The sequence below is a fragment of the Macrobrachium rosenbergii genome, chromosome 45 (genome assembly GCF_040412425.1).
Source record: "Macrobrachium rosenbergii isolate ZJJX-2024 chromosome 45, ASM4041242v1, whole genome shotgun sequence".
In the NCBI taxonomy this organism is placed as follows: domain Eukaryota; kingdom Metazoa; phylum Arthropoda; class Malacostraca; order Decapoda; family Palaemonidae; genus Macrobrachium; species Macrobrachium rosenbergii.
Window position 1 is genome coordinate 32,238,481 of NC_089785.1, and position 13,078 is coordinate 32,251,558.

At 42.6% G+C, this 13,078-nt stretch overlaps 1 protein-coding gene across 1 annotated transcript in view; it reads right to left on the minus strand.

Moving 5' to 3' along the window:
- Positions 1–9,912, minus strand: part of LOC136829879 (ATP-dependent RNA helicase DDX24-like) — a 28,912-nt gene extending 19,000 nt beyond the window's left edge. Inside the window, exons 1-5 of the mRNA XM_067088947.1 lie at positions 9,787–9,912; positions 5,130–5,340; positions 3,846–4,175; positions 2,374–2,949; positions 2,048–2,238 (exon numbers count right to left, since the gene is read on the minus strand). Of these exons, the coding sequence (XP_066945048.1) occupies positions 2,048–2,238; positions 2,374–2,949; positions 3,846–4,175; positions 5,130–5,318 (1,286 nt within the window). The 5' untranslated portion in view covers positions 5,319–5,340; positions 9,787–9,912. The remainder of the gene's footprint in view (positions 1–2,047; positions 2,239–2,373; positions 2,950–3,845; positions 4,176–5,129; positions 5,341–9,786) is intronic.
- Between the last annotated feature and the right edge of the window lie 3,166 nt (positions 9,913–13,078).

Genomic DNA, 13,078 nt, shown 5'->3' on the forward strand with positions numbered 1-13,078 from the left:
CTTCTTCCCTGTTTCTCCATGCACTCGGCCCCTCGGGGCTGAAGCATTATCCCGGGAACCTGACCTGGCACTGGATGGAGTGCCAGCAGGAAGAGAAGGCACCTGCATGCCCGGCTCTTTCTCTCGTCCCCACGCCCTGGTCTGTACGGCGAGAAGTGTCCACCGTAACAGACTGGGGTATCCTGGTCTCCTTGGAGACCCGGGTACTGGAGCAACTCGCGAACGAGTCCGACGCGGTCTCGCTGGCCTTAGAAGCAGGAGGTTTCTTAGGCGCAGCGGGAGAGTGCCGACCTTGGTCTGCACACCTTGGTTCCCGCTGCCCCTGGCCCGGAGGCCGAACAGCGGTTCCCTGATCCGAAGATCGGGAAGAACCAACGAGAGAACCCACTGCCTTCTGTGTGGAAGGAGACAGACCCTTAGAAATCTCAGTACGAGGTTTCTTAGGGGGGGGAGAGACAGACTTCTTCTTCTTCGGCCGCGAAGCCTTGGAAGAGGAAGAGGAAGAAGCAGCAGACGACGACGACGATGAAGACGAAGATGAAGACGACGACGACGACACCTTCCTAGACCTCTTCTTCTTCTTCTTCTTCACCATCTGCTTCAGGAAAGCAGTCAGATCACCAATCCAAGAAAGCGAAGACGCGGACTCAGGAACAGCAGGAACAGGAACAGCGGGAGGGGCCACAACAGCAGAAGGTGCAACCCGGGCAGAGACGGCGGAGCTCGGACCAGCAATTGCCTGGGCAGCGAGAGCCGCGTGTCGGCCAGGAACCGGCGTGGGCGGGGCCAGGGATGCAGCGCGCCGCCTCCCCGCATGCAGATCTGGTGCGGGCCGCGCCAAGGTCGCTGGAAAGGAAACTGAGGCAGACGAAGGGCCGGGCTGGAGAGACAGACGAGGAACCGTATCAAAGGCCAGGCCATGTTCAGCAACGGGGCAGCAACAGTCACATACGGGTGCGATGACGTCACCATGTAGGAGGGGCCAGTCGCGAATGGTGCCAGAAAGCCAGGTGGCAGGGGAACAGCGTGCTGGCCCGCGGATGACGCCGATACCTGGGTGTCCAGATGCGAAGCAACTGAAATCGGCATCTGGACAAACCGCGAGAAGGTGACAGTCGTGGTAGTGGCTGTTGCTGCCGTGTGGGTCGTGACTGGAGAGGGGCCATGGGGCCAAACCCTCCAGAGCCGAGCCCAGGTAGGCCCGGGTGCAGCCAGGTGAACTTGGTATCATCGTCTGGCTATCGAGCCCGGTACCTGAAGCAAAAGTCGGGTTAATAGAAGAAGCCTCCACCCGCTCCGGCGGGAAAACTCCCCGAACGGGAAGAGACTTCCGAGATGAAGCCGCGGTCCAACTCTCCCCCGTGCCCTTCCACAAACGAAGAAACGTAAGAGGAAGGGGAGGGGGAATCCTCACCCGAGGGAGAGGGAGCAAGAAGAGGAAGTTCGCTGGGAGGTAGAAACGAACCCGAAACATCGGCCACCAACGGGGTCGTCGGGGGCGTATTTCCCTCGGACGACTCCTTGGTAGGCTTACGACGGTAAGATCTCCTCCCTTCGAACTTGCCCCATTGCTCGGAGGACCACAAACAACACTCATTACAAGTAGAGTCGCGTGAACACACCCGCCCCCTGCAAGATGTGCAGAGAGCGTGTGGGTCCACATCGACTCTAGATCTAAAGGAATTACACTTTTTTCCTCCCACCCCAGGACATACACGCTGGGGATGGGAGGATTTAGATGATTTATCCATAACACAAAAAAGAAAAAAGGAAAATTCCCACCAAGAATGATGAAGAAAAAAATGCAGTCAGGCAGAGAGCGAAGAACAACGTCCGTGCGCTACGACGGCCGAAAGCAAATTGGAATGTTTACATCCGGGCAGGCGGTGCTCCCGCCTCCCGGACAGTAACTGCCTAACCACCTTGTTGAAGTTCAACGGCCGTTTTCCAGCCTACGCCTGAAAGTATCTCCTAATGTAAAGGACCGAGGGTTTGTATTTTGTGTCGGAACAACTATTTTATATTATCATGAAGCTCAAAAACTTACTTTATATTTTCTATCTGACTAAGGTGCTTGTTGCCTTGTTCAATCAATTCCCACAACCTTCCTGGTGTTCCGACAACAATCTCTGGACCTCGGTTCAGTATCCTCTGCTGTTTTTCACTTGCTACTCCACCAATCACAACAGCTATTTTGATATCTGTATGAACTAGCACTGATGCCAAGTGACTTTTTACCTGTAATACAATGCACAATTAATTCTGTAATGTCGCTGATACAGCAATTTACACAATGAAACAAAATGCTAATTCCAACAAGTTACAATGACAGCCATGTTATTAAATGAGAACAGCAAAGCGTTAGTGACTGACCTGGACTGCTAATTCTCGAGTTGGAGTTACAATTAGAGCTCTTAGTGGTTTCTCTGTTTGCGTTCCAGTGTTGCTCTTATCTTCTTTCAGAAAGTCAAATTCAACATTATCAATGACTTTGACACAACCAATTTCATTATCAAAGTCGTTGGCTTCATTGTTGGACTCTCTCTCACTTCCATCGCTGTCTGCATCACTTTCGTCCCCTGGAAAGGCACAACCAATTTCCATGGCACCCTGCAAATCCTCCTGAGCAAGCACACCTTCTTCATCATCACTTTCTACGTTCTCCTCTTCGCCCAATTCATTCACGTCATTAACATCATCATCTCCATTTGCGGCATCTCCATCGACGTCCTCGTTGGCATCATCTTCCCCATCAACAGCATCTTCTATGTCCTTGCCATCTTCTAACGACGTTTCGTCACCACCTTCCTTGTGTTTAGACTCATTCAACATATCATAAAGGATTCCATGAATGATGGGAATTCCAAAGGCTAAAGTTTTGCCACTTCCAGTTTCTGCGGCACCAATGATGTCCATTCGGCCCTTAATAGCTGCCGGTAAGACGAGTCTCTGGAATATATGAAAATCTGCTATATGAAAAGGTCTTTCCCATACACAAGACTATATTTATAATGGAATTTTCTCGTTCTTCTCCTCTCCCTTTTCAGCTAATCTGTTCGTGTCAGTCTCTTCTCACCTGGCTGTCAGACTCTTAATTTGTGCCAAGGGAACTTTAAATGTTACTCCTTATTTAAGAACAAACTGTAAAAGTCAAGCGTAAGATTCATTCACCTAGCTAAACTACTTAATAATAATAAATAATTACCTTACAGCACATAGCAATCAGATACAGTAATTTAGGTAAGATCATTTAGACTTAATAATTATTGTGGACTTGAAGCTATTCACATACTGTACATTTTTAATTTTTTAATTTTGCATTCCCTAATCAGTAAATAATGGATGAAAAATGGAAGACCTAGAAACTGAAAGTTTACTATAGTATTTCAGATAACTGAAAATATGTCCTAACCAAAGTTCCAAAACAGCAGTTCCTGTGCCCTAAACATCTCGACATAAGGTCACTTGATATAAAAGTAAAGGAAAAAATTGGCCTTCTGTACATTACACTGAGTACAATGTCCTATAAACATATTTGGTCAACAGTAGGGTTTTTGGGAGGAAACCAGATTCGTTCATTTATTACAGCATCCTTTACTGTAGTTGTAAATAATAAATATAAAGTGTCAAAAACTGTAACCAAGATCAAGCTGGTAGTTATATTAATACTAGAAACCGGATTAAAATATGCAAATATAAAACTGGCAGAACTTTTGGTTTTTTTAATGAAAGGGTATATGAATTTGAAGGCAAGACCAAAATACTTCAACTTGGAACAAACAACTGAATGCATAGCAAAATCTTAAAAATCACACTACAAAAGTATTCCTTTTCATTTAACATACCTGGATTTCAGTGGGGGTTGAGAAACCCAATTGGGAAAGCGCTTTAACAACTTCAGGAGGAACAAACAATGACTCCCATTCTGTCATGTCCATATTTTCCTTGGCAGCCTGATTAGCTCCATGAAAAGTGGCATCGTCATAGCGGGCCTTCTTTGCTGGACCCCCGGCTTCCTGTTTCTTTTTCCTTTTCTTTCGTTTCTTTTTTGGAAGGTCTGACGACAATTCCACTTTTTCGACCACAGCAGTCTCTTCAACTTCCTTGGTCTCAGCCACAGCATTCTTATTTATTTTATGTTCATTAGCATTCTGTTTCTCCTTTTTTTTATCCTTCTGTGAGAATATAAAATGAAATTAGAAAACTGAATGATGATAAGACTAATTCCACTTCTGTGAGAATATAAAATGAAATTAGAAAGCTGAATGATGATAAGATTAATTCCAAAAATGATACTGATATGATAAAATTGCTCATGAGTGTGATAAAATGACAAAACAATGATTACCCATCTAAAATAAGTTTGCAGAATACCTCTGTTAATTATGTGGCTGCCAAATTAAATGAACATTCAAAATTCTACAAAATTCTATAGAATGTGGACATCAAAGTTTAGTACCACCACATGCAACAGACCATACTAGCCTACCTCTAACAGGCAACTGTCAATTTCGAATGCCCCTTGGTTGGAACGACACAAAAATCAGAGTAGGAAGGACTGCAATAGAATCTTAGTCTCCTGCCCTATGTACCAGACCAGCCAATTTGTGACTAGTAGAAGCCTATAAGGATCTCCATCAATAAAGTTCATGTAAATCTCTATTGCTCAAAGAACAAGTGTCTTTGCTATTAAAACCAAACTTTAGCTTCCAAAATGATCTATGAAACAAAACAACAGCTGAGCAAGACATCAGTGCTACAGCAAAGTCAGTCAGCCCCCTACACTTAAATCATGTTGGGAATATGTCTTTTGAACTGACTGACTGATTTATGAAAATTATGCTATAAAGCCAAGCAATGGGGAACTTTCAGCTATTGGCACTTAAGAAAGTTAAAAGAGGGAGTTGGGGTGGTTGAACAGCAAGATGGAAGAAAGGAAGCAAGAGTGGAGGTCAAGTAAAGGCTAACAAGGGAGTGCAGTTTGGGGGGCTGCAAGGATGCTGCAAACATCCTTTAGTAGTGTGTTACAGGGAATTTCAGTAACGAGTCAATGTGAAAACAAATTTTTGAAAGACTCAAACAACCTTTTTTCAAGTCGATCTATACTGATGTGTCAGGATAAAACTTACCTTTTTGATAATTTTCCCGTCTTTCCAAATTTCTCTCTTAATTTTTCCATATTTATTCATCCTCATGAAAGTGCAAGCTGATAACTCTTCAAAACTGACGAGTCCTTCAAATTCTTTATTGCACTTTAAAGGTGTTGAGAGAAGTGCATTTTCAGCAGCAGATTTTTGTTTCTTTGATTTTTTCCCCATTTTGTCACTTCACCACTGCGTCCTATGGAGGGCAATGATGTTATTAGTAAACAGGAGACACTGTATTTTTCGAATTTACAATCATTATTCCACATAAGCAGAAATGTATACGGAACAAGCCTAAAAGCTCAGATATAACAGGATTCCTATACTGTATACATACAGTACTTAAAAAGGAGACCTAAAAAGATGAACAAAGATAAACACTCAAATATTAACTATATATTTAAATGAAAAACAAACACAGTATACACAAACATAAACACACATACTGTATATTGTAAAAAAAAATGAGGGAGTCATGTTATGTATTTTCTTGAAATATTGTATGAACAACAGCTTCACTTCAAATTGTGGAGTATTCGACCTTGATAACACTGTCAAGAATTTGCTCCCAAGAAGTGACTAGCAATAAGAAGCAGCAGAGGGGGAAAGAAACAGATATTTGCTCAGGTTTGGTTTAAAATAACATAACGTTGAAAGGGGACTGCCTGAATTGCATACCTTCTGCCAAGGCCTAAAAAGCTAGTCAAGTATTGCATCTCAATAAAAAAATCTCTGAAATGGTCTTACATTATGAAAATACAATCTATGGCTAGCAGCAGATAGCACAAAACCAGAAAGCTTTTCAAACTGCTTCAATATTGAACAAAATGCAAACCATCATGTTGAATATACATGAAAGACATTTTCGATACAAGTTCACAATTATGACACATATTTCATAGAGTATACATATGCATAATATCTCTTGCCTATTTGCAGAGAATCCCTCCACAGAAGATACTGATTAAATGTTTGTATTTATTTCTAACATGTAATAATAATAATAATAATAATAATAATAATAATAATAATAATAATAATAATAATAATAATAATAATAATACCAAGCAGTATTATAAGAATGAGTCTCCTGCTCATGTTCACTACAGCAACTATAAGCACTTTCTATAAAATCTTCTTCTTCCACCAAAATACGATATGGAGCAAATACTGAAATGGAGCAAAATACCGCTAACCCAATCTAGCAGCAGGATTTCACTACCAAAGCATCTATCAATAAAACTTTTGAATTATACTGTGGCCTGGTTCCTGCCAGTTGCTAACTGGGATATTTGCTGCCATTTTTTTGTTTTTTGTTCATGTTTTTCTTTTTTATGTTTATGACTTTTTTATGTTTAAGTCTGTCTTTTTTATGTTTATGTTTGTTTTTTATATGTTTATGTTCTTTTATATGTTTATGTTTACGATAATTACTGGAACTATACACAGTGGCCATATTGCACAGAAAATGGTAGTTACTGAACCAGAATGGAATGGAATGGAATATGGAGTTTACGCCAAAGGCCAAGCACTGGGACCTATGTTGTCATTCAGCACTGGAAGGGAAATTGAGAGTAGGTGGGTTTGAAAGATGTAACAAGAGGAAAACCTCGCAGATGCACTATGAAACAACTGTTAGGAGGGTGGATAGCAAGATGGAAGAGAGAATATATGAATGGAGGTACATTAAAAGGAATGAAAGAGGTTGAAGCTAGGGGCTAAAGGGATGCTGCAAAGAACCTTTAGTAATGCCTACAGTGCACCCTGACAGCATCACCTTCCTATGGGGTTACTGAACCAGAAAGACACGGTAGCATTTTTCAGTTTTACCACATCTGTCAAGCAAGGATACTCCAAGATTAAAAGCTAGGAGTAGGTAACTTATGTAAAACTGAAGACTACTACTGCGCCCCTCTGGTTCGGTAATTATCAATTTACATGCAAAAGGTGCTTAGTACAGCTATGCTCAAAACTGATGCTACATGACTGCATAGGATTTTGTTCAAAATTCACTAACTGGCAACCTAACATGCTCCATATTTATCTACTATTTCAATGCGAAAACATGACTATTGCATACAATAAGGCCATAATATGTTTCATAATGGTGAAATATGTCATATATTTAAAAAACCTGTCATATATTTCAAAACTGGAAGAAAATATAAAGTGTAGCCAAATTTTGGAAAAACAGTTACGAAACATTTTCAAAATTTTCCTTCACTCATTGCTGATGCATTTGACAAAAAAAAAAAAATACATCACCAAACCTCAGTTCAAATGTTAAATAAAAAACAAAAAAATTTGTCATGACATTAATATTGCTTCCAATGAAACCATAAAATTTGAAATAATCCTATGTGATTGTTTTTACGCCTTAAAACTGAAAAAATGTAAATAAGTAAATACATAAGTAGAATGCTTCCAATGAATGAACCACCTGGTGTAACATACGTCTACAATGTGTAGCGACAATGAAATTATCTTGAAACCATTTATTTCATCTTTGTTAGAGGAATATTTGGATTTTCATAAAAATAAAGGTATTTAAGTTATATTTCTTGGCCATTTAAAAAATTATGGCTTACTAGCAAATATCTGCCTATGCAATTATTCTTTTGTTCAAGGCAAGATTTTGTTCCCAAGCCTGGGTGTGTTAGATTTCTTTACTTTACATTTAGCATTCACATCTATATTAACAATTTCTGGCCAGAAAGCATATGAAGTTATCCGCACATTCCTGCACTTCAGGCTACCTTACGAATGAATAAATTATATTCCAAAAGCGAGCAGAAGGACTTTTAAGAAAATAATATTTCAAGCCAGTTAAAAAAAGTGTTACACAGGTCTTGAAATTAATACTAATAGATATTTCGATTAACAGCCATCTTCTCCATATGTATAATTAAAATCGTCATCATCTTTTATTCTTCAAAGAACAGGTAATCTCTACAAATAAATTCTTCAGTACCAGAAATTACATCTCAGAAGGCTCAGATTATTTTTTTATGCCTAAAATCATTTTGCAACATACAGACAGCTTGAACACAGACTGAAACAACATTCAAAGAAAACTTGTAATTTATAATCCTATTTTGAAAATGTTATGGCTTTTGAGCTTATTAAGTCTACTGTTATAAAGCTGCAGAGGCAGTTAGGTTGACCAGCCTGAGGAGCATAGACGGCAGCGCTAACCTTACCACACAGTGCTTTGATCTAAGAAATGTAAAAAAAAAATCTGTTCACATCACACAGATTACAAATTATACCAATGCATAAAAGGGATCATGTTTATATAACCATAAGGAAAACAGTGCTAGCTGTGAATTCGCAAACTTGTCAACATGTACGACATTAGAAATGAAAAAAAAATTTACAACTGCTTGGCAACGTTATGTTGAGTCTGAGATTCTGGAAGATACAAAAAGAATCATGTTGTGTCAGATTTGAGCATGGCTGTACCAACCCCTTGGGGATGATCGTAAACACTTAGACGGTAAATATTATACAGACGGTAAATATTATAAACACAAGCAAAAGTCATACAAAAGTCAGTAAATATTTTGGTTGGCGACTGGTGGGAACCAGGTCACGGTAGTTGTCTTCAAGTAGTGTTAAAAGCTAGGAGTAGGGAGCCTGGCCTAAAATGACCTTAAAAACATTTTCCATTAGCCTCAGTAGACCTCACTCCCTCAACTACAAGTATCCCTAGGATATGTTAAGTCGCCATGCCATGACCTTTGAACAACTATTCTGCATTATTACTACCATAAACTGATGGGTATGGTGGTATAACCAAGTATTAGCTCTTGGAAACTGTCTTTCTATAGTATTTTGGGTGCTTTTCAAGAATTTACCGTTATTTTTTGTCGCTCGAATGAACCTCAGAACGTAATATATTTTTGCATGTGAAGTTTTATAGTCCAGGGGAACTTTTGGTATAAAGTGGAGTTTCCTTAACCAGGGGGTCTGAGGGGTGGGTAATTCTATATATTAGCTCCGCACCTGTTTTTAACTTTTCAACTGGTTTTTTCTACACTTTTAGGGGTTCTGATACTGGCGGTGCATCTGTTTGCTGTCGGCCAAATGGAATGTCCCTTCGCCATGTTTAGTACTGGCCCGGGGGGGGGGGTACCCATACGTTAACAAGTTATTGCGCTTGCCAGATGGGATATGAACTGTTCGAAACAGACGTAGCTGTGCTCCATCTTGTGAAGATCGCGTATGGAAACCCCTTGTTGGATGGATTTCAGGGGTTAATTACAGGTTAATTACACTCGAGCACCAAAAATTAAAGGTAAGTTCATAATTAGCAACCAAAAAAACTGTGAAAAAAGTTAAGTTAGAAGGCAGTCGCCGCCGTGGAGCTACTATATAGTTCTACCGAGGGGTGGAGCCCCTGGCTAAGTAACACAGTCAGTGCGGAGCTAAAATTAGAAATACGGGTATGGTAAATCACCAAATCACCCAAATGACCCTAAAACTTTAAAAAAATTAAAAGATAATTGTCTCTTATAACTAGACAAAATACCCATCAAGGAGGCGACATGACATATCCTTGGGCTAGACTACATCTCGAACCGTTTAATATACAACATATTATAAATTATTCATTTGCCGGTATTTCAGAGCATGCAATTACCTAAGACAAGCCAAATATTTCACTGTTTTATCACAATTAGCTGATATTCAAACCAACAAACATAACGGAAGGCAGTAGACAACACGCGACAAGTATTGAGTAGTAGTAGTAGTAATAAGAGCAATCATCCTTTAAAACGGCTCCCTCCGTCGTTATACTTTGCATGTGATAGGTTTCTTTTTTTTTAAATGATTGAATTGTGAATTATCCCCTTGCGCAGAAAACTCCAACAGCATTGAGGTCCTCTCTCTGCATCATTTCTTTTAGTCTGTCTATCCATCCTTTTCTGTGAATTCCTTTCACACTCCCTCCAAATACCAAATACTAACTCTGCGCCCTTTTCCCACCCTATCGTCATCAGAAAACATTTATATCTATATTTTCTCTCCTGCCATTTTATTTTAATTGCATTTAACACTGACGCTTTATTTTCACAGGGGAAATATGGATCAACAATCCCTTCATACGTCAAAACCTTGGGTTCCATAGATACACCAGTTTTCCCTCCTTTATAGATGGGGCTTGCTTAGGGGTCTTAAGACCTCATTTTAATTTTAGTCAATTACAGCGTTTAAACTAAGCAGGTAATAAATGGAATCCATCCTCCTCTCTCTGCTGTTAACAGCTTCAAGCTTTCTGTACGTTCACGTGTATTATCACTCTAGTTTGTAAAGTCACCACATCGGCGCCAGGATAGTGTTTCGGCGGCGCCATTAATTAAGTCTCCGCTGAGCTTGTTTTTTTTTGGTGACTTCCCATTTTCTTCAAGCTCAATTAGTCACGCCTAAAACGTGCCAGGTCACGCATTTTAATAATTTTTACTTTATGCGTGTTTATACAAATGTCACACATTGTGTATCACATGTTTCTTCATTCACAGGCATCAAGACTGTATCCATATTGTAGCTCTGTATGTTTTGTATTGTAATTTGTACTCGTTCACTGTATATTATTGTTTATTGTTTCGACCTCAGGTCACAGTCAATTCCATTGTCTCTCGCGGGCCGGCGTCAGTCGGCCGCTATATAAGCTGCCTGGATCTGTAATAGCAGTAACTTTTACCTGCTCGTTTCTTTGACACCTTACAGTGGTGACCCCCCGGAGTATCCCGGAGCCATTAGCGGACTCACACGGCGACTTAGTCTTGGCTCCAGGATTTCTCCAAAACGCTCTTAGCGGCCTAAACACGGCGCTGTAACCAGCGTTTGAGCGTGCTGACTCTCGTCGGCGTACCCCACCAGCGTCACTAGCGGAACCACACGGCGCACGCAAAGTGCGTACGACGCGAGACCCCACTCCAGTAAGGGGTCAAAGGAGCGAGCATGGACGCCGATATCCCCTCCTTCATGCAGTTAAACGCGACCCTGCGGACTCGGAGGTTTACCTACCTCCCATCACACCCGCCGCCCGCCCCGCGCCGGGCCCTCCCGCAACTCCACACCAGCGCCCGAACACACAACGGCCGGGCAACACAATCGCGGGCCGCCCTCACCGTAAAGCTGCCGCCGTTTACGCAGGGGAACCCATCAATGTGGCTGCGCAGGGTGGAGAGCCACTTCAGAATCGCGGACCTGACGGACGAAATCCTACAGGCCGACACAGTGCTCAACGCCCTTCCGAGGACGTGTACAGAAACTCATCATCGCGAAAGTACCAAACACACACCCTCACATACAGCACCACAAAAAGTTCCTCCTCGAAGCTTGCTCCTGCCCATCGCCGAAGCCGGGCCGCCCGCTATCGACCTTGCCATAAATCCACGCCACGACCTCAATTCAAGAGACGCTTGGGGCATGGTCGTAGATCTCCTGTCACTACCAGACTTGGGTGGCACAAAGAAGCGGCAGGAGATAAGCTTCACACGGAAATCTACCTTCGCCAACTCCTCCCGGAGGCACGCAACCAGATCGCTCACCCCTACACCATGCCTGTCGAGGACCTCATAGAGACGGCGCAACACCTCACAGACTTCGTCAAGGCTTCACAGCGGCTAAAACCGGCCACACAGCCGGTCAGCTCCGTCCAGCCTGAAGAGGACGTAGAGCAGCCCGTCAACGCCATCGCCAACAGACGTCCACCGAACCACAGCAGATGGAGGTCCCCGGCTTCTGTCGCTACCACAAGTGGTTCGGAAAGGACGCCCGAAACTGCCTGCCGCCCTGCTCGTTCACCCGTTCAAAAAACGGGGTGGCGGCGGCCAGCAGGACAGGCCGCCATGGCAGCCGAAGAACCCAGGGCCTCAAAAACAGTAGGTTTTACGTCCGCGACACCGTCTCCGGCAGGATGATGCTGGTCGACACAGGAGCCTTTAAATCGGTCTTCCCAGCATCCAGAGAGGACCGCAACCAGACACCAGACCCGGCCGCTTTCCTGACGGCCGCCAACGGAACCCCATCCTCTCCTACGGCACCAGGCTCCTGTCGATCTCCATCCTGGCCAGAGTTACTCCTGGGACTTCATCGTCGCGGACGTAGGAACCCCACTCCTGGGGCCGATTTTCTGGCGCACTTCGGCCTGCTAGTCGACGTGGGGCGCAAGCGCCTCCTCGATACCGACTCCTGCCGGTCTCTCCCGTTAACGGCAGGACCCAGACCCACCATCAGCGCCGTAAAGTCACCACATCGGCGCCAGGATAGTGTTTCGGCGGCGCCATTAATTAAGTCTCCGCTGAGCTTGTTTTCTTTGGTGACTTCCCATTTTCTTCAAGCTCAATTAGTCACGCCTAAAACGTGCCAGGTCACGCATTTTAATAATTTTTACTTTATGCGTATTTATACAAATGTCACACATTGTGTATCACATGTTTCTTCATTCACAGGCATCAAGACTGTATCCATATTGTAGCTCTGTATGTTTTGTATTGTAATTTGTACTCGTTCACTGTATATTATTGTTTATTGTTTCGACCTCAGGTCACAGTCAATTCCATTGTCTCTCGCGGGCCGGCGTCAGTCGGCCGCTATATAAGCTGCCTGGATCTGTAATAAAGTAGCTCTAGAAGCAAGAGCCCGTGCTGGCACAAGGCCAGCTAAATCTAAAACAACATAATAAAGTAGCAGTAACTTTTACCTGCTCGTTTCTTTGACACCTTACAAGTTCATATAATGTAAATTTCTAATGCTATGTCAGCTTGAAGAGGTCTTGTTAAAACGAAACCGATCAGGATTCACACACACACACACAGAGAGAGAGAGAGAGAGAGAGAGAGAGATCAGACTTTGAGGAGAATCTTTCTTCTTGAATATTTCTGTCTGACAACAAAAGATAGAAAAAGTAGTATGTCAAATATCAG